The sequence below is a fragment of the Cataglyphis hispanica genome, chromosome 2, assembly GCF_021464435.1.
Source record: "Cataglyphis hispanica isolate Lineage 1 chromosome 2, ULB_Chis1_1.0, whole genome shotgun sequence".
NCBI classification, from domain to species: domain Eukaryota; kingdom Metazoa; phylum Arthropoda; class Insecta; order Hymenoptera; family Formicidae; genus Cataglyphis; species Cataglyphis hispanica.
Genome location: NC_065955.1, coordinates 15,071,413 through 15,093,385, shown reverse-complemented (window position 1 = coordinate 15,093,385; position 21,973 = coordinate 15,071,413). Strand labels below are relative to the sequence as shown.

The following is a 21,973-nucleotide window of genomic DNA, read 5'->3' as shown; positions in this document are numbered from 1 at the left end:
ATATATATATATATATATATATTTATCAAGCTTTCATTGCTTCTTTAAATAAAAATACATACATAGAGGCATTATCTGTCATTAATTGTCATAGCTCTTTCGCGAAGTATCGTTGATTACAGTAATCATTATTTATTTCACGACGAATTTCCACAAAGAATAAGAACTAATCTCACATAATATTATTAAATCTATTATTTTTAATTTTTGTGATATCAAATATCGCGATTGTTATAACATTCGTAGTCGACTGTGATTTGATCAGATCATATCAGATCAATCTTGCGCATTACGTAATATTCAAGTATACACGATCTATTCGAAATCCGTACTATTCATTGCAGAATGAGAGCCACGTCCCGTGATCGATTTAAGCGGATTTGAATTTTTGTAGAACCTTGTCTCGCACACTCTATAGCGTACCCTGAAGTAAACAGTTTGAAAAGAGACTCGAGCAACACCATCAACGCTCGCTAGCTCATAGAGCTATTTGCTCTTAGGGTACGTCCAAAATGATCCGCGCAAAGCTGCGTATTCGTATCCCTGGACGAGCCCTCTTCAAATAGTTGCCTGTTTGCTTACCCCTTGAATGTATGCAAACGGTGGCACAAATACATATCGCGTAGACCGCATGCCGGCCACCGCGAGCAGCGCAACGCCAGGCTTTACATACGATAATTTCATTTTTCCGCGCTCGAGCAAAACAAAATTTGCTAGAAAATTTTTTCATCAAGTTCTCACTGGCTGCGTTTTTATAACTGAGTCTTCCCGGTAACCACGATAGTCTCGTAACGGCTTTCTACTCCTTCGTGCAATTGTATGTATTAATATTTAGATTGGAACTGGAACAATCATTTTTTTAAATGGAAAAAAAGAAATGCGACGTGTATTAGAATATAATATTAACATTGACTTATCCAAAAGCCAGATTCAAATTTATTAGGAGGAATTTTTAGAAAGGAAAGAAAATTATATAAAGATAAATTCCTTTCTTTAAACATTACTAATTAATTAAACAAAACAAATTCTTAATTATTATTTTAAATAAATAATATTTTTCAATGAACAAGTTCTGCGCAAAAAATATTCCTATTTTTCGCAAAAGAAAAGTCCACTTTTGAATTGCCTTGATTTATCACAAATCGCGAATACCCCAGACATTTCTTCAGCGTAGATGCACTAGCGTATCTTCGATGGCGAGGGGAGACGGATATTTGTCTGTCCGACTAACGACGATATTCGTGCGCAACGAGAAAATAGAAATATGACGAATGGGAGAGGATAACGATGCACGAGGATGGCGGAAAAATAGGGGGGAATAAAATTATACGCATGCAGCGGATTGTTTCGTGAGGCCGCGTAAGTTCTCGCCGATATGGATGGCAATCGATCGATAGGAGACACAAGAGGTACCGATTTCGTGCCGCGCGAGCGATCAGACCCGAGTGGTTCTGTACCGAGACCATTACAGAGGAACTCCACCAGTATGCGAGCATCAACTGATGTACTCGCGCGGTATGTCGGGATAGATCGCGTCGGGGTCAAGCCGGGTCGCGGTCACTGATCCCGACGTGGCGATTTCCGCGCGACCTTCCTCCACGTGCTATTTCACGTCACTCACCCGCTCCTCGATGGCCACTTTCCGGCTCTTCCACACGAACTCGCAGACAGCGATCACGCAGGCGACACCCATGCCGCCCATCAGCACCACGAAGACGCCGCCGACGTTCGCCAAGCCGAGCTCGTTCGCCGCCGAGCTGCTTTTCGAGATTTCGTCCTGTTAACGAGAAACATCGATTAGCCTGCGGCGTATTAACGCGGGCTATTATCGGGCCGAGTATGGGCCCGTTTTACCGGTAATGCATTGTCGGAGAAACGGCGGTTTTCGTGTTTAGTCTGCTACGCGTTGTTAATGCACGCGTGGCCTTCGACCTCGAATGTTCATTATTGAAGCGAATCGTGTCGTCGATAATATCGCGAAAATTTCATCTCGGTTGCTTGCGCCCTTGCATGCTGATAAATTAAAGCGCTGGGAGGAGAGAGAAAATGGTTCACCGATTTTATTAAATTGTCTATTTGATGTTAATTTTAAAGAGTTCAATTTTTTAATAATTTTATATGAAAAAAAAATCTGTATACTAAACGTATTAAAAATACCTGTGTGTGTCTAAATATATATTGCAATTCTTTAATTTAGCTACAAAATATACACTTAAAGCGATGGTATGATCTTTTTTCCTCTATAGACTGTTTTTCGAAAAAAATATTTTAGACTAAAAAGGATCAATTTTTTATTTTTCAGTATAATATAACAAGAATTTGATAACAATTATATAAATTTCTAAAGAAAATTAAAAACTTTAATAATATATTTATATAAAACTTTAATAATATATTAATAATTAATAATATTAAATATATAGTTTCTTAAATTTTAAATAAAAAATTAAGAGCAATTGATTTATTTCTATGTACAGTGTGTAAAAAATATCGTGTTTTATTTTTAATGCTTGTAAACGAAGCACAGGATCGAGGCGTTAATTCCTCTTGCATAACTACAATCGTCTATCTACGTTTGTGCGTCGAATGTCGGCAAGTTTGCCCAGGAGGAGGGAGGAGCCGGCGAATTATCAGGAGAATTTATCGGCGTAGCTAAGCGAGAAATAGCAGTGCTCGCAACGGTGATCGCATGCTCGGCGAAGCCTCGATTTCGCGAATTCGCGAAATAGTCTTCTTAGCGTGCCGTCTCAACCCCCCAGTAACCTTCTCATCCCTGACGGATGAGGGGAGTTGCTGGAGTCTGACGCAAGAATCTCGAACGCGCACTTCTTCACTTTGCTAGCGCGGTGCAAAGTATTTTGCGTGAGAAAAATAAGGGAAGAGAAGTGTTAAAAACGAAATGTTGAAATTGAGGGAGTCTCGGACATGACAAAGATTCCATATGCATCTAATGGTAATGAATTTCTGTCTGACGATCCGAGATATAAATAAAATATTTATCGTTATATTATTTTCACATATTTGTAATAAAAATATGCTGTATATATTCTGGTACAATTATTTTGTGCAAAAACACTATTAAAATAATTCGATTTTTTATTTTCTTATATCTATGCATAGATACTTTCCTTATTTTTATCAAATCTTGTCTTTTTCTGAATAATCTTTAAATTATTTTTTATTTAAGTTAGATGCTTCGTGATTTTTTTTATTATAGATTTTACATTCCTTATTATAAGACGATTAAAAGTAAATCATATGCTTTCGTCTAATATGTATATTTGCTTACCCTGCAAGATCCGCCACCTCGCTTCTCCTTCCACCAGCGCGTTTTCAGCACATGAAGCTTCCCTTCCTCCTGGAGCTTCAGGATGGCTCCGTTTATGGCCGTTCTGTATGGCGAGTCTGAAGTTCCAAGGTCGTTTTGAGGAACTCCCCTACCGCTTTTATCGTCTCGTAGCATCGTACTTTCGCAAAACTTTTGCAAGTACCGTTGCGCCAATCGTTCCCTCGCGCCAACGTTTCGCCTGCAATTCCGCGCGCGATCGCTTCCTTCATAGCGATATTCACTATCGACCGGTATTTTCGCGCAGTCGCGAGATTAAGAAGACGACTGGCGATTCGATCTCTCGGGATGAGCGGATGGCGGATAAACTGACTAAAGCCCGCTCGCGCGATCTCTCGATTCGCCGAGGGAACGATTCGCATTTTCTATTAGAATTTCATTTGCATGAAGGAGAAATTTTAATTAAGTGAGGATTTCTTTTATTCACAGGTGAATCGGTAGGCCAATAAAATACTTCGCCGTGATATCGATCAATTACGTTTCTTTCTTCGAAAAATCATTGTACTACATCCGCTACTCTCTTTTGTCAATTGGAATTATTAAAAAACATATAATAGTTTCAAAATTTGTTAAATCAAATTATATTTTTACTTTAAATTATATTAAAATTGCATAATTTTATAGTTTTATATGAGAATATAAAAAACAAGGGTAAGAAAAGTGCAAGTGCCAATACGAGTTAGACGCAAATAAAAATACGATGAAAAATTGTGACACATAAATAAGTGTCAAATAAACGGATATTTAACATATATATATATATATTTTTTTTTTTGATCAGGAGAAACATTAATGCATTATTATATTGTATTGACGCGATAAAAACATGATAATAATTTCTCAATAATTACAGAATTTCATGTTTTATGTTTTTTAATCATCAAAAATATCAATTCATATTTTGACTGTAAAAATAATTATTTTCAGAATATATTTGAATTTTTATCAGGCCGCTTAGCTGACGCTATCCAGCAACACCCGTGGATTGCCAAAATACGACAAAAAATTAATTGGTTTTAATAGAATAAAATATTATATTTAATAGAATAAAATTTTTCATAATTATTATGTATGAAACGTATTATTATATTCGGATTATGCTTGATCAATACGAGTGAAAGATACATTAATACATTTTCACAGTTGAAATATTAAATTTGTTGTTTGGACAATCTATGCGCATTATTTGATAATATTGGCATATTGATAAACTAAAATATAAAATAATAAGCATGAAATTATTAGTAAGAAATGTTTTTTTATCTTAAATCTTTTTCATCTGCGAAATACAAGTAAACAAATAAATTTGCGATTTGTAAAATATATAAAAATGACGTAATTAAAATATGTGTGTCTATGTGTATGTATGTGTGTGTGTGTGTGTGTGTGTGTGTGTGTGTGTGTGTGTGTACTGGTATTTTTATTAACACTTACTTGGTGGCATGGCTATGCCGTATCCTTTCGAGTCTAAGAGACCGCCGACTTGAGTAAGGTCGCAGTTCCTTTCGATTACATATTCGATGGAGGTGGATTCCATCAGGAATGCGTAACTACCTTTCCCCTTGATCACTCGATCCACGCCCTCGCCGTTGCTCGACGTAAATACCGTCGGCTTCGCCGAATCCATGAAGGACCACATGCGTTGGTACGTCGAGAAATTGGAATCCTAGATCACGCCGGGAATTTCGTGGTTGAGTATGCGTGCCATTAAACGATGGATCGTCGGAGCGGAAATCGGTTAATCCCGAAGTAGGCATGCCTTACTTCGACGTAGGTATCGCTCATCTCGCCCCTAATTGTACGCATCGCATGCGCTTTCTCGAATTAATAGAGGAATATTCTCGGTCCGCATCCTGCGGTTCCGCGCCGTTGTTAGCTTGATTAGAGATTCTTAGTCCGTCAAGAGCAAATTCAACTCAATTGTGGTATTCCATATAATAATACGCTCATATATTCAATTCTAATATTGGCAATTTCTTTTGTAGCTACTTTATTCTTTAATAAACAAGTGTTTATACGATCAAACTGGCAATTTATTGTTTGATTATTATATCACGACGTTTCGACCATATGGTTTTGGTCCTTATCAAGTGAAATTAAAATAACAATACTATAAATAATGATAGTCAAGTTACAATGAAATAAATAGAATTAAGTACTTACGTTATAATTAAAAAGTAGAAAGAGAAAAATCGAAATGTCAAACTGACATTGTGTCAATCACTATGTTTGGAATACTGAGATCGACTAAACGACCTTTATTAATTTATCATATATGTTGTTTAAATTCTCTGTATCTTTTTGGGAGTTAATAGTGTTGTCAAATTTTTTAATAAAAAACATTTCAGCTATTTCTCTCTTTCTTACATGTTTTTCGTTATGTAGAATATCAGGCGCTGACCAATCGAAGTCATGATCAAATTCTAATTTGTGTTTGCTAATTACGGATAGATTACTTGCGTGCATTTTTATATTATTACAATGTTCCTTGACCTTTATTCTTTAACTTATTACTTAACTTTTATTTTTATTTATTTTTTATTTTTATCGTAAAATATTTGTTTTATATTTATCTATTATGTATTTTTGATGTTGCACATTTGTAAAGAGTCACGCGATAATAACCGTGCGCCGTGAATATTTATATTCTATCTATATATAGAATATATATATATTAGATATATATATATATATATATATATATATATATATAAACAATGCATATGATATAAAAATATGTATCTCACCCTGAAGAAGGCCGCCGTGCTGCCGCCTTTGAGGGCACCGTACTTGATCTTGGTCTGCTTCGCAAGATCCTCGGCGCTCTCGATTGGAGAATCCATCCTCTCGACGGTGAGGAAAGCAGCGAGATTAGCCGTATAAGAGGAGATCATGATGAGCGTGAAGAACCACCACATACCCGCGACCATGCGTGTCGACACGGCCCTGCGATGAAAGATCAAAGGCTGCATTAACCGTTTCCCATGTAAGCTGATGCTTTTAAACTAAAGACACTTTCGAACTAAAAATTCGATTTTATTCGCGAAATAGTTCGTACAATCTAGTCTCTAGTTTGTAGAGCTACATTGTGTTCGATAAAGCGGAACGTGTTAGAGAAAATACGGAGTCGCGGAAAAAAGGAATCAATGGCACCTGCCGTTCGCGAAAGTTTTCGCGAGAATAATTTCACGCCTTCCACGAGGTAATGGACCGTGCAAAAGTTCAACTTTATGTGACGAGCTTTATGTAACGAGCTAGCTGTATACGTCGCGCAGTTAAGCGATTCGCGTTTTCTATTAAATGGCAAATGCGGGAGTCGGCAAAAGCAGGTATATGTGGAATGTATGCGGGCGAATTATTGTATTTTACACATGAAAATTGGTCGGTATACGTAAACGCAATTATATCATGTATAACGAGCACGTGCAATTATTGGAAACTGCTAACGTTACTGCGTGACGGCATTCCAAGCTGCTAGCCCATGATATGCGATTTCATGCATTTTGATGACCAGGAATAAAGGAAGCATTCTGATCCATTTGTTCATTTACGCACAATTTACCGGAAATTGTAGCTATATATATATATATACATGTATATAAATTTCCTTTTTAACAAATTTTAAAAACATATCTTTGTTATTTTTTTGGAGCATATTTGACTTTCTTGAAGCTTCTTAATTTCGAATATTAGATATTTTACTAATTCAGTATCATGTTAATTCTTTATTAAAGGAAAGTACTTGATTGAAATTAATTAGAAAGTAAAGTTTTCTTACGTTATTTCGTTGCACCACTGTAACGTTTAATTTGCCATAACCTTTTAATTAAGTAGCTCTCTAATTAAGCCACCGATGAAATTTTCATTAGAGACGAAAGTCGACAAAAGTCGTTAAGGAATACATTCCTGCTACTAATTCCCACATTTTCCGGCATACTTGGCGTACATTCGGCTGCAGCAAGCCTACGATATAGCACGGTTTGAGCGATTTTTGTATATCATTTATTTATTATCATTCGCGTAATCTAATACAACGCGACGTACGTTCGTTTTCGTTGCGCGACCGTGTAGTTTACACAATCATGGTCGACAGGCATCTTTCTTTTTTCTACACTGTCGTACTCAACTTTTATATATACTGCGTGCTTCGATAACTTACTTCGGCGCTATATCGCTGCCTTGCTGCATGAGCGAGCCTATGGTGAACCAGAGCGAGTTCAGTAGGGTGAACTCGTTCTCGAGGACCTCGGACTGCCCGTTGCACGGATGGGGATTCTCCCACTCGTAAGGGCTGAACCTGCGGACAGGTGAAAGGGGAAGGTCCGAGATTAGATGTCAAAACGTGCATCTCTGTCCACGTATTATCGGTGTTGTCATCCTGAAATGGCGTGATAAATCTATGGAATTATTGTGCTTTGCGGTCAAATGGATCAATTGACATTACTAAATCAAGCAATATACAATGATTTTTTTCATAATAAAAGCGATACGTGTGAATAATACATGAAAAATCATACATACTTCATTTTTTTTTTTTTTACATAAAATAATATTAATACCATGAAGAGTTATTTTGTTGTATTTTATCTTCCCGATGAAACAAAGTTCAATTTTTCAAATTTTTTCGATCTCGATCATATCACTTGACCATATATGAAACTTGTTTGATTAGTACAAATTAATTAATTGTATAAATTTATACGTACCAATTAAAAAAACAATGTTTTCCTTTGATCTTCTTATCATTTAAAAATACATACAACATTTTATAAGATTTATTTTGTTCTTGTGGTTCGCTTGATGCAAATAAGAATTTTTAACTTTACAATCTCGTAGCGATTTATTAAGCTGTCTATGTGTTTCTTAGTGATCGATCGTTTCTATGATTTATGCACAAGAGAGGCAATATTTTAGTTTTGCCGAGGGATAATCAGCAGTGTAACATGCAACGAATGCAATGAGCACGTCTGTTGATACTTGGGGCGCATGAAGATTATTATCTTGATGCGTAAAAGAGAGCTTACTTGGGCAGAATGTCACAACCCTGCCGCATTAGGGAGCCAATGGTGAACCACAAGCAGTTAAGGAGCTTGAAGCGATTCTCCAGGCGATCCGGATTTTTGTTGCACGGATGCGGGTTGTACCATTCGTACGGCGTGAATCTAAATTCAATTATTCCAAGCACGGTCTGATCCAATGGTATCCAATGGTATTCTTTTGTTATGAAAAACTCTATCTCAAAAATTTGTCCAAGAGTTGTCGATTTTATAATAAATTAATACATACAGTTCAAAAAAGCATTTTGTTTGGATTATAAAAAATTTGTATAAACAGCTAATATTATACATATATGAGAAAGAATAGAAAGAAATATGTTATATATGCTGATTAAAATTAAAAAGAGAGACGAGTTTCTAATCTATTTTTGTAATATTATATAAAAGAGAGAAATATTGGTATCAATATAAATTTAATTTTTAATCGCTGTCTTAAACAAACTATTTATTAAACGAAAAAAATAAAATAAAAATCATGAAGGACAGATTCACACATTTCTTTTGTACTTAATTCGTTGATGTACCGTGCTAGGTAAGAGGTGATGCACAAAGTTTGTATCGATTAAATAGAGGATCGAGTTTCCAGAATAGTATGACGGCATTTTGTCGGAGAAATTTCAAGTGGTTCCACTTGCCTGGCTAGTATAAAGAGGAGCACGGAGACCCCGAGATAAGCCGTCGCCATGTAGATCCAAACGTCGAGACTAAGAGGGCTGAGGAACGAGAACAAATTCGGCGGTTGCTTTATGGGTTTGCGGTAAAGTATGCTGATCCCTGAAAATTCAAAATTCTCCTTTTATGCGTAGCCACGGCGCAGATTACAAGTAGAGAATGCATTGATGTGTGGACACAGTGAACCGAGTATAATTACTCGTGAGATTTATTCCGGTTTTCTTTACGGCCACAAACGGCTTACGAAAGCACATAATGGTCCGCCGCGAAATTGCGCTTGCAAAATTATTTCGGTGATATACAATGCAAAGATTGTCCATCATACGTACACATATGCGTCAGTGTATGCTTGAGATTTTTATCATTTTAGAAAGTATATTAATCTCATTCATAATATTTTGTAATAATAAGATTTCTTTTTAATACTATAAATCATCAATTAATTATTTTACACATCAATTATTTTAAGAATATTTCAATTATATGTACATGATTAAAATATATTTTCGACAATAATAATATTTGCGAATGCACGCGTGAAAAAACATTGCTCCATAAAAGTAGTATTAATAAAAATATTAAAAATATTTTTATTATATATAAAAATATTATTTTACAGACAATACAACACTATATTTATACATGAGATGATGATTTTTACGTATCTCTTTATAATACGTTTATGAATGTCATGAAAATATAGGAGCGTTCATTGCACAAGTCATAGCTAACAATAAGTCTTACCTAAAGGCATGAACGGCGTGGTGAAGTCGACAGCCTGTTCCCGATCGTACGTGATGGTGAGATCGGCGATCGCGAGATCGGCCTTCTGATCAAGCAGCTCCTTCATCATCCCATCCCACTCCTTCGTCTGCTTATTGTACGAGCCATAACGTCCGTCCGGCACAAGCCGGAACGTATAATTGAATCCAAGCAGCCGCGATATCTCGTAAATCAAGTCGACGCTGTAGCCTTCGAATTGCGCATTTCCGGTAAGCTTCTCGCTCGAGTCCTTCCGCATGCAGTACGGCGCGCTCTGCGAGATAATGAGCTGCCGTCAACAGTGTGCTGCACATATGCATCTGAAAGGATGCTGCGCGTTTACCGATACGGGCAGTCGAGTTTATCGACGATAGCTCTCGAGAGCAAAGCTCTCGAGCTCGCGAGTGGAGTTATAATATCTGCAGAAGTAATCTCGGCGACGCTCATATATGAATATCAAGATTAAAATAGATTGGATACATAGAGACTGTACACAATAGCATCTCTTTATATTGAAGTTTCTTATAATACTAGAGTGAATCGTATCTAGATAATGTATAGTGATTCGCAAAGGAGTCAATATTTCTCGGAAAGTAAAGAGTTTATGTTAATTATTTAATATAAACTACATGGTATTGCTACACAATTTTTGTAAAAGAAAAATTTCTTCATTTTTGTTTAAGTACAAGAGATTTTTTAAAAGTTGTATTTATAAAGTTAAGAAAATATTTTAATAAGAATTTATAAATTTAAATTCTACATATTAAAAATTGAAAAATTTTGTTAAAAGTTTGAAGAATATTTTTAAAAAATATCAACATTTGCTTAATATAATTTTATTAATTAACTGTAAATGCATTTTACTTATAAATCTGAATTTTGCACATAAATGCTAAAATATTTAATATTGAAAATTAAGAAAATTGCAAAAAGAGAAACAATTACAATTTTTGTTGAGATTTCTGCAGCTGCAGTTATAGAATAAAATTATATCTGTTAGATTTATTTCTATCAGTGAAAAAATAATTAATACACAGTTAATCACTGATCACAAAATGATCTTACATTTGATACAAATCTCGCGAAATATTCTGTAATCTATATTTGTAGGACATATTCTAGTTACTTATCAATGATTAATTGAGTTTAGCTATTTGCTGATTTTACTCTTGATACATTGATTGAAGAAACGTCAGAGTTTTTTTTATGGGAATAATCACATCTCGTTTCTTATCATGCGGTTTTGCCGTTGGAAACTCACCACTCGTCCCTTCCTCGGCCGAGTTTCAAGATACTTAATACATTACCGAGTACATTACTTGTCGCCGCAATTAACGCGAGAATAAGTAATGCGAGTCGAGCGCGCCGTGAAAACTTCAATTAAGCCGCGCGTATCCGGGAACGCGGTGTTTCCGTCCCTCTCGTCTTCTTTCCTCCCCGGGAAAAAGAGGAAAGCGGAAAGCTAACGAGCGCGTAGAACGTTCTCTTCGCTAATGGACGGAAAAAATTTTCCGCCCCGCTGTGACTGCCGCTTAAATGCGGCGACGTTCCTGTTTTGTTCGCGCTTCGATTAAAGCAATGATTTTCGAGCTCGTCGCGCGATTGTCGCGAACGATTTTTGCAGACGTAAACAGACGCGATACCGTCTTCGATACCGGAATAAAAGATTTGCTATTTTACCTCACTTTAAACTTAAAACATCATGCAAAGTAGTTCTTAAAATTTATGCAGGTCAAGTCCAGTAATACCTTTTTTCCTAAAGGATTTCTTTTAAGCACCACATATTGTTGTAAAATTAGCATAAACGCTTTCTATCTTGTTTAAATAGTAATAAAATAAGAGAAAGATTTATGCAAAAAAATTTTTTTAAAAATCTTACTTAGGCATTACATTATGTATATATAGAAATGTATGTTCAATTTCATATTACTTCTTTAAATAAGTTAAAATTGTGCTTAAATAAGTTAATATTGCATTTAATTAGATGTTTTTCTATTTTTATAAAATATGTAAAATATGCTATTTTAAGATAATACCAAATTTATCAAAAAAAAGTAAAACGTTGTATAATTATCTTATTCCATTTAAAATAAATAATGTACAATTTTTTACTTCAAAAAAAAAAATTCAAAAAACTATAAGTTTAGGTATTCCTGCTTTCAAAGACAAAAGTTTTATTCAATGTATTGTTCTGACGTTTGGAAGACATTTTGGAAACTCACCAGTATAGTCGTCACGATAAAAGTCTTATTTTGCAAGTTTTCAACGATTTGAGTGTAAACGTCGCCGTAGCTTCTCGTGAAGTTGATACCTTTCGTACTGTTCCAAGTACCGATTTTCTTCAAGCCTTCTTTACTATTCAGTTCAATGATATCTAGGACAAAGTCAGAGCGAAAACCCTGATGATCGAACTTGATAATACCTGTGAGCCCCGTCATTTCCACCTAAAATATATGTCAAAATATATTTAACAGTTAGTATATGTATATTGTAGAATAAATATTAAGTTATATTCGTAAATATGCTAAATTTTGTTGCTAATTATTGATATAATGAAATTACATTAATATTTGTGAATTTATAATAAATTGTTAACATCCCCTAAATTATAATCAGCGCATTAAATATCGAAATATATCAGAGTATGCTATTTAAAACGAGCAAATTAACATATGGTTAATAACAATTTTACATGTACATACGCGTCCGCGCATATATCAAATGTATAAATCATTATGTAATTCTAAAAAATCATGGCACAAATTTTACCAACAACTTTTCTTATTAAAGAAAAAAAAAACAAATTATTAATTATTTTGTGTGTCATATACACGATATGTATCACATCTCATTGCCAATATAAACACTCGGCGCATCGTGATTTCTTGAACAGAGGAAATTTATGAACCATCAGACACTCTCTCTCTCTCTCTGTACGTATAGACATATATATGTATACGTTCAAACTAGGGTATGAGAAGGTGAGATTTGCGGTGCATTTATTACGCATACGTAGTACGTAGGACTTGTCAAAACATTTGCCGTGTGTAAAGCTAGAATAAAGCGAGAGTCTGGCGATAGCGTGTCGGGTGTTATAGTTCACAATTACATTGAGACGCAGAAAATGCATTAATATGCGGCAACATTTTGAGACGGAAATTTCGTCGCGACATTCGTAAAGAGAACGATTCGCGAGTAATTACGCTCCGCATCATAACCGAACCTTCCTATCTCCCTTTCCCGCAAGTTACATAGTGTAATATATATATATATATATATATATATATATATATATATATATATATATATATATATATATGTATAAAACGGCGCGGTATAATTGCGGACGAAATTCTCGGTGACTGCTTGTAATTACTGGTTCATGAATATCGCGAAATTAAATTCAGTGTTGACGCGTGAGATTAATACAAGCACTAACGCTACCGGTGATTTACGATGTAATCCTTAGAAAAAGTAATCCGTTCTGGTTGACGATTATGATGCTACGCGACAAAAATGTCAATGCACCGTATCAATCTACCCGCAAATGGATATGAAACAATCTGTCTGCTGTAAGAAACTATTGATAGTAACGTAATGCGAATTGATAAGCCGCGTCGCTCGCCGCGGAATCTTCGTTTGAGGAAGCTAGTCGCAGTCAGCATGTTTGGAAGCGTATAGCTATTATATTTATTCTTTTAATTTTTTTTATTATATTTTTCCTTTTTTCTTGCGGACGTAACGAATTATTTTATTTCTATTGTTCTAATTCAAAAAAATTGCCTTATAAATATTAAGAATTTATAATAAATAGCTAAGATATATCGCGGTACATTATATTATTTTTAGATGAGAAAAGCATAGAAAAGATTTTTTTTTTAAATGATATTTTCACGATTTCGAAAAAGAGAAATTAGTATTTTTTTTTTTTTATAAAAATTAGAGATATTATTTGTAATTCGAAACGATGGCGCGTATAATGAGAATAGTATCGCGTATAATAATTGGATTTAATTGCAAGTTCATCGAAATTACGCGCGTAGGCTTGATTCTATCGACATTAATTTTTGCTGACCCTGTCAGACCGCTTTGTACGATAGACTTTGCTCGTTTGTGACATATACGCAGTCGTGCGTTCGCATACGAGAATCGCTTCCGCGCGGAGAACATATCTTATGATACTTGTCAATTTCGACACGGACGAATGACGAGGCACGTTGTCTCGTATGCAATGCATATTTATATTCACGGCAACTCGTATCATAGTGCTGATGCAATGGGTTACCATATATCCTGCGTGCGTCGATTTTGGCGTTAAACAGCTAGAGCATGCCGTGATATGACATTCGTTGTTACAGCATACGAATAAACAGATCACGATACGAAGCAATGCGAGATATAGCACTCTTCTCGAGCAAATTATTTTTTACATATGTAATTTTATCTATTAAGAGAATATTTATTAAATTTAATTTCACTTCTTTAAAATGCAATTAAATATTGTATAATTTCGATATTTTTTTTACGATTATTGTCATGAAAAGGGATCAATGGTATTAAATTTATTCTTTTATATCTGTGTAGAAAATGGAATAAAAAGAGAATACAATCAACATAATAAAATTTTGTCTGATAAAATACAAAATGATGATATAAGGATGATTGTCACAAATTTACATTTAATTTACAAATCATATCATACATATATATTACATTGCTGATATAAGTTTGTTAAATGAACTTTAAATCAAATTCTTATTATTAATTTTATATTAGCTTAAAAAACAAATTTTTTTATTAAATTAATAATTGTCATCTTTTTAAGCGAATCCTTCGAAGAGTAAATCTTGGCAGTAGCAACTCGTATTGATTACGAACTTTATTGCACGTATTTGGCCTGAATATCGCGCGCCAATTCATATATTGCGCAGCGTACATACCATGGTCTGTGCCGGCCTTTGCGTCAGGGATGCACCGGGGTAAAACCGCGAACGACAATTTGTCAGCGCGCGCGACAGCTTCGTTTAAACTGGAGTAACTTTCCATTGTTCTGTGAGAACAATCGTGCGGATCGTGGAAAGTCAATGCGTCCGGGTTTCGCGTGATTTCCTGCATCTCGCGCTAGTGTCACGTATATTTATCAATTTTTTTTTTTCTCTTTAACCCCGCACCCTTTTTCTTTGTATATGCATCTTGCTTCTAGTATTAAAAACCATGCGGAAAATGCAGAATCTGCATTGGTGTTAAATTAATGAGATTAATCTAGCTTTCATTGTTTCATTAGCCGTTTGTATACGCAAGCGAATTGTATACCAAAGCGATATATCTGATATTTACTTGCGATATTAATAGCATTTGAATTAGTTAACTCTCATACGCAGCATAATCATAAATAGAAGCTTTATAAATGATCATTCTGGTATATTATTATATATTGATGGGATTAATAAGGGATAAATAAAGAAAAAAATTTATCGACTTTTAGAAAGTGTAAATTTTCATAAAGTAACGTCACATTTGCGAAATTCAATATCTTTTATTGAGATATTATACGAAGTAACAAGAGAAAAATGAGCGAGCTTATGATTTATGCGTTGCAGAATGACGGATGGACCCATGGTGCATTGCGTGACATACATGACAAGAATCATGATGCTTGTTAATGAGCAATGCGTAGATCGCACAAAAGGCGAGTGAGCGAGCGAATAGGTTGGATTAAGCATATCATTATAATGGCCTATTATGTTGTCGGTGCGATCGATTGGCGGTGCCCATATATATATAATTTTGCGAAATTAATTTCTCCCTGACGCGGTACATTCGCGATAAACCTGCTTCTGCGTTGGATGAGCGTATACTAATCATGCAAAGATGATAGTCCATTTTACGAGACTGATAGAACAACAATATTTTATGAAAATTTGAAAGAGTATCGCCCAAACTCGAAATATGTTACTGTCTATCTCTTTAAATCTATTTAAACTGATTTACTAATCTGATTAATGATTAATTAAAATGTATGTATATAGATATCGCCTGTTTTTGCATTGGCTGCGTTAGTGTTATCTTTAGTATTAAATATAATTTACTCATTTTTTGTCCGTTTTATTTAATTAATATAAAAATTATGCATTTAATATTAAAATACGCAATATAAGAATTATGCTGCTCATATAAATTGCTAAAAGAGCGATGTTATATATTTCAAAATGTATATAATAATTTTGTATTTTCAAACTACGATAAAATGTTATTGATTGCTCTAATTAATACTACTTACGATCTTCATGTAGTTAATTAGTGAGTATCCATGAGGCCAAGTGTCGGTTGATTCGCAAGATAACGGCTTGATATCAATTTGCTGAGACGTGTCGAGATCGTGCAATGCCTTGGCGAAGAGATGGACGGCATCATACAGCAAGGATGTTTCAGTCTGTGAATCGTATATACATGACAGGACCTCATTAATGAGAGAGCGTTTTTTACAAGATATTTTACGCAAAATAACAAAGTAGTGAATATTTTAGCAGAAAAAGATTTATATACCGAATAATTTTTACAAACCGCGCAATCACGATTCTTCTTTGTCATTATATTGATTTTCCATAGAATTATTAGCGACTATAAAATTCAAAATCGAGTGTTTGATTAATGAATAATTAGTCATGAGTGCGCGCGAGACATGAACAATGGAGGTGATCGGAGTTAGTCTCCTCACGTAATAGCGTGTACTGCTTAGTCATGTGAATGAATGGCCGCAAAGTCGCGCGATGCGACACGTGAGTAAATCAGCTGTTCGTTGTCATGTCGCGCGATTCGCCTTTCTCTTGAAGATTGACATATCTCCGATCGTAAAAAGTTGCAACAAGACAAATTGCGTATAAAAGCCGAAAATTTGCAGCATTTTTCCGTCTAAAAAAAACTATTTTGAGTAATAAAATCCTTTCTCACTATAACATGCTTCCGTTATTGATATTTTTTTGAGATTATGTTGCTTTATATGTATCGTATATAGAGAGTGTATATACTGGATATTGTAGAAAATAATAATAAGCTTCCCTATATTGAATTTTGATACGACTTTTCTTGCGCACAAAAATTGAGAGAAAACATCTACAATTCTTACATTTTTAATATAACACTATCATGCTGAAATTTATTGGATGCCATCCAAAAACTTATACATATCTTTTGTGATATCGCAATTTAAAGCTTAATTTTCTGTGTATGAGCTTGCTTAGAATATATATTATATATTCATTGATTGAACAAAATGCATTATATTATCGTAAATTTATTATCATATTATATTATTATTATGTTATAAATTTTTGAAACATTTCATATACAAGAAGAATCAACGTGCGACACATTAACAAAGTGTTCGATTTCAGAGAGAAATATTTTATATTATTGATTTACAAACTATCTCAAGCAAAATTGCAATTCTACGCTTACGATATTGAAATTATCGAAGATCGCGATAGGAAATGAAAAGACTAGATCTCGAATCTACTATTTCACAAGAGGAATCGTATTTGTAGGTGAAGATCGGACGGGGAATTCCCGTTTCCGCGTCAACGCACGCGGGGGACGAAAGGACGAAAATCTCGGCTCCTGGGAGGATTTCACGGCAAATTGGCGCCTCTGTTTCCCTCACATTTATATTTCGTAACCGCGCGCGAGCGCGCGCGTGGCATCCCCGCGATACTGTCGCTGTAAAAGCGGTATCACCTTAGATATCGCGCCGTGTACATTCCTTCCGATATATTCAGGACAACCAATATCCTTACCGGATTTTACGAGGCCTCGTCCGGAAAGCGTATTTACGGAGGAACGAGTCAATGTATACGATTCCCATGTTTCCCAATGCGAAGGGACTGTGGGGTGATATCCTTATATAGATACGCCGAAGTTTCCGACAAACACAAATTCTATAAAGAAGTGACACTTTTCCCTAAATTTTATTCATTACTTGCGCATGATTTGCGATTGATAAAGACAGAGTGCATGAGTCGAACACGCACGATTACATTAAAATTGCATGTTAAAGGATATCAAATATTCTGAAGATTTATGTCCAATGATCGATAAAATTTCTTTCCTTATGTCATTGGGGAACTCTTATGGAACTATCGGAAAGATTCCTTATTAAAATAATTCTGTTTTTATAAGAGATTTTTTTTTCTTCTGTTTTAAAAGAGAAATTCAAATGACATTTAAAACGGTTTCTATAGTTTCTTGACACTTTACGAGAAAGTAAAAAATTTATTCGGAATATGGTTACAATCGGAATCGTAGATAGTTTTACAATAGCTTTCTCAAGTCTTCTTTTATTAAAAAAAAAAATCCAATTAAATTTAAATTTGCATTCGCGTTGATTAGTTTGTTTTCTTTTATATCAAATATTTTAGAATCTAATTAATTTCAATAATATAAAATTTGTATAAAATTAATTGACAAATAGTTCTATTTCTATAAGTTTTGTTCTTTAATTTTGGAAAATTTAAATTTTAAAAACGACACTCTGCTACGATATTTTATAGCGCAATGTATTACACACGCGCACAACACAACGTAACGATCGTATAATTTATTTAGTGTAACTGTGTAGCTTCTGGTAATTACGGTCGAGTCGGTTGGCTTTCTTGATTAGCATCCTCGTATTTACTCGTAAATAATGAATTATAAACGTAACACCGATCATTTTGATTTATCATTTTGATTTATACTTTATGGATAGAATTCACATAATCCATTAATTTTTGTCATCATAAAATTTGTACAAATACAATTATTTATGTCAATGTTTTTCGTTACAAATCTTGCAGAAATTTGAAAATATAAATTTTTTTGGATCGCATTATTTCAATAAACTTTAACACAATCTCTATAACAGATATTTTTTTATCTACTTATAACAAATGTTCAACTTACCTTTATTGTTGTGAGATTATTCTGTGCCAGGTGTGCATGAAAAAAAAATACACATAATTTAATATTTTAAAAAATTTTTATGAGAGGATTGAAAAAAGTATTATACTTTGATAGATATTGAAAAAGTAAAATTAACACGATGAATAGAACATTAAATTGAATAATAAATAGGATCGACTTTAGAATAGAATGGGATAATCTCTTAATCTTCTTAATCACTTCTCGAAAGCTAGAAATATGGGTATAGAAATTTATGCTACGTAATCGCTACTTTGAATCGCTACTGCTTACGTAAAACTGATGAGTGGTGTCGCAAAATAATCTGCAATTTATGTACAGGCTTCGAATAACTCGCTACTTTGATTCTAACAATCTCAATTGTTACATACATCGTATCTATAATCGAATCAATATATCGTTTGTTGTTTGTCGTCAGATTTGAATACACGATTGAGTTAATTAGCCTGACTTTGACGCGTTTGTAATAGGATTGTCGACATTCTCCCGAACAACAAAATATCTCCGTTACGGAATTTGATCAAACATGATTGTTCGTTACGCGACAATGACGTTGTATAACGTTGCTATTAAATTTCGAATGACAGTGTGGCAACGTGGCAGAGACATGAAATCAATTTGAGGGGCTGAGTGAGTCATCTTTCAATTAATTCAATAATGCCTACTTAATGTTTCACTCATATCGTTCGAATATCTGCATATTAGGCTATTAAATTAGTGAGGTGTATTGCCAGTTAAGAATCAAATGAAAAATTATTATCCTTTAAAGAATTGTTAATTTGTTTTTTTAAATTATATTAATCATATAATGAAATAATTTTTATTTACATAAAATTTTGATCTCTTTTGAAATTGATTACACAGTCGTTTATATTGAAATATATTTAATTTAGATAAGAAAAGGAGAACAAATAGGAACATATCGTATAAATTGCATCAATTTTTTTTTTTATCTAGAGTCTATTATAAAATTTTTTAAATAATTACTAATCTAATAGTTTTCTTTAAAATATAAGTTTTAGTTATCAGTAAGTGAATCATGGTTTTTACAAAAGCGAGAAAAGGCATGAGAATACGGTTGAATAGGGAGGATATTTGGAAAAATATAATAAAATCGCGAAATCCTTTCTTAAAGAATTGAATATACGACATGTTCTTGGCCCTGTGAGTTTTACATAGAGGAATCCGCAGACCTAACGGCCATTGTGCCGCTTGGATAATCCACCCTCTTGGCAGTAACCAGCCTCGTATCGGCTCGAGGGTGGAAACGCCCTGGAATTTGCCCTTTACTGATAAATTTCCCATGAATACAACGCCTATCCAGAGATAGAGATTTCCCGTCGATTGCACGGTCTTAAAGGTATTCGTTCTATAAGGACAAATCCTGAATGGATGACGGAAAATGTTCTCTCGTTCGTACATAAATGAAGAGAGATGAAATCTTCGCCCCTTGTTTATATTCGTTTATTTTCAAGTTACTAAATGCGTGATCTGATTTCTTCTAATCCCCCCTAAGAATTTGCAAGTAATTCCTCTGCTGTATGCTTTTGTAAAAGTTGTAAAAAATGTTTCGAAAAATAAAATTTCTGAGATTTTGAACAAAAAAAAATCGGTTAAGTATATTTTGTAGCTGTTTGTTTGATATAATATTTCTTATCTTTTTGACAGTTGTTAAAGATGGTCTAAAAATAGACCGAAACGTTCTATTAAATTTTCTATTAAATTTACAAAAAAATTCTTTATTTGTGTTATACTTTTTGCGTCTGGCTTTTATTTGCCTATTTCCAAACCTTTTTCTTAAAAATTTTTTTAAAAAGTTTGTCAAAAAATCGAACTGATAATATTGTATTTTATTAGGAAAAAAAATCGATCAATTAATAATTAACATATATCTAATGAACGTAATTAAAGATTATAAGAAACAAATTTGTCACATTGTTATCAATAGGATAAGAGTATAACAATGAAATGATACGCGATCAATAAATGTATACTTGTTATCAACGAAACATTAAAATTCTGTAACTTTAAAAATGTCTAGTAAGTTTTTCTTTGTTAAAAGATATCGAGCATAAGAAACTACGGTCTTACTTAAGAATCTGAATTCAAGAAGTTAGCTAATTCTTTTTTTTTCTATCGCAACTTTTATGTTTCTGATTTTAAGATAGTGATAGTAAATCTAATAATCGGCTTAAAACTGCAACACTGTGCTGTGATGAAACTGGCGATTGTAAAAGTTTTTATTACTGACGTTTTTTTGCATGCCACGAATCGATGGCTTGCCGCAGTCTTTGGTGCAATTTACTTCGCGCGATTTCAATCGACGATTTTATAACTTTTATTTCGCAAGATTTTACAAGAGACCGAGTGTCTCTTTGTGCCAATTCATTGTTCTCTTCTTGCTGAAGCGAGTAAGTGAAGACGCGCTATCTATCGTCACGATGATATATCTTCCATCAACTATTGACTGTCTCTTCGAAACGAAAAAAACCACTGCAGATTTTATGCGCCTATAGTGATGTAGATTCTACGCTATGTGGTGAAAATAAAATATTGCCGGGCACATGCCGTAAGAAAAGAAAAACAGTTTTATGTTATTTCTTTTTCATCGCGAATACGTTTTGATTAAACAATAGAAGAAATTTGATACATTTTATACAATATTGATTAAATTTTTGGCTGTACTTTTTCTTTCGTAGAAGTGTTATTTCTCAAACACATAATTCTTCTATAGCTTATAAAAAATTAATCATTCAAAATTAAATTAGTAAGCCAGTGTAAGAATTAAAGGTACAAATAAGAGAGAGAGAGAGAGAGAGAGAGAGAGAGAGAGAGATGTTTTGAATACGATTAGAAATAAAAATGCTTTCTTTTTCTTGCTATTTGTATCAGGGCTGTGACTATATCAATATATATAATAACGATTGGAAAAATGTAATAAGTCGTCTTCTATATATGACTATATATATGCACTTGCCGCACATATGTGCGAGAAGTCATTTTCTCCATATTATGAACGGGTCACTGATCAAACAGGCGAGAGTGCTGAAAAAAAAAGAGAAAATGGAACTACTCTGAAATTATGAAGAGAAGAAGATGGATAATTTACGGTGTCGTTAAAATATCTGAAGCTATATTATCGCAATCGCAATTAATTATGTTACAAATTTTTTTTAATTTA

General features: G+C 33.9%; 1 protein-coding gene across 5 annotated transcripts in view; it reads right to left on the bottom strand.

Annotated features, from left to right (window-relative positions):
* LOC126856659 (glutamate receptor ionotropic, kainate 2) overlaps positions 1-21,973 on the bottom strand; it is a 136,133-nt gene that overhangs the window by 4,344 nt on the left and 109,816 nt on the right. For all 5 annotated transcript variants that reach the window (XR_007688382.1, XR_007688383.1, XM_050605407.1 and 2 more), the window contains exons 7-16: positions 18,775-18,795; positions 16,118-16,270; positions 12,060-12,281; positions 9,820-10,111; positions 9,039-9,177; positions 7,506-7,643; positions 6,094-6,292; positions 4,781-5,012; positions 3,290-3,405; positions 1,622-1,777 (exon numbers count right to left, since the gene is read on the bottom strand). Coding sequence is in view for 3 of the 5 variants with exons in the window: in XM_050605407.1 (XP_050461364.1) it covers positions 1,622-1,777; positions 3,290-3,405; positions 4,781-5,012; positions 6,094-6,292; positions 7,506-7,643; positions 9,039-9,177; positions 9,820-10,111; positions 12,060-12,281; positions 16,118-16,270; positions 18,775-18,795 (1,668 nt within the window). In the remaining 2 variants the exon portion in view is untranslated. The remainder of the gene's footprint in view (positions 1-1,621; positions 1,778-3,289; positions 3,406-4,780; positions 5,013-6,093; positions 6,293-7,505; positions 7,644-9,038; positions 9,178-9,819; positions 10,112-12,059; positions 12,282-16,117; positions 16,271-18,774; positions 18,796-21,973) is intronic.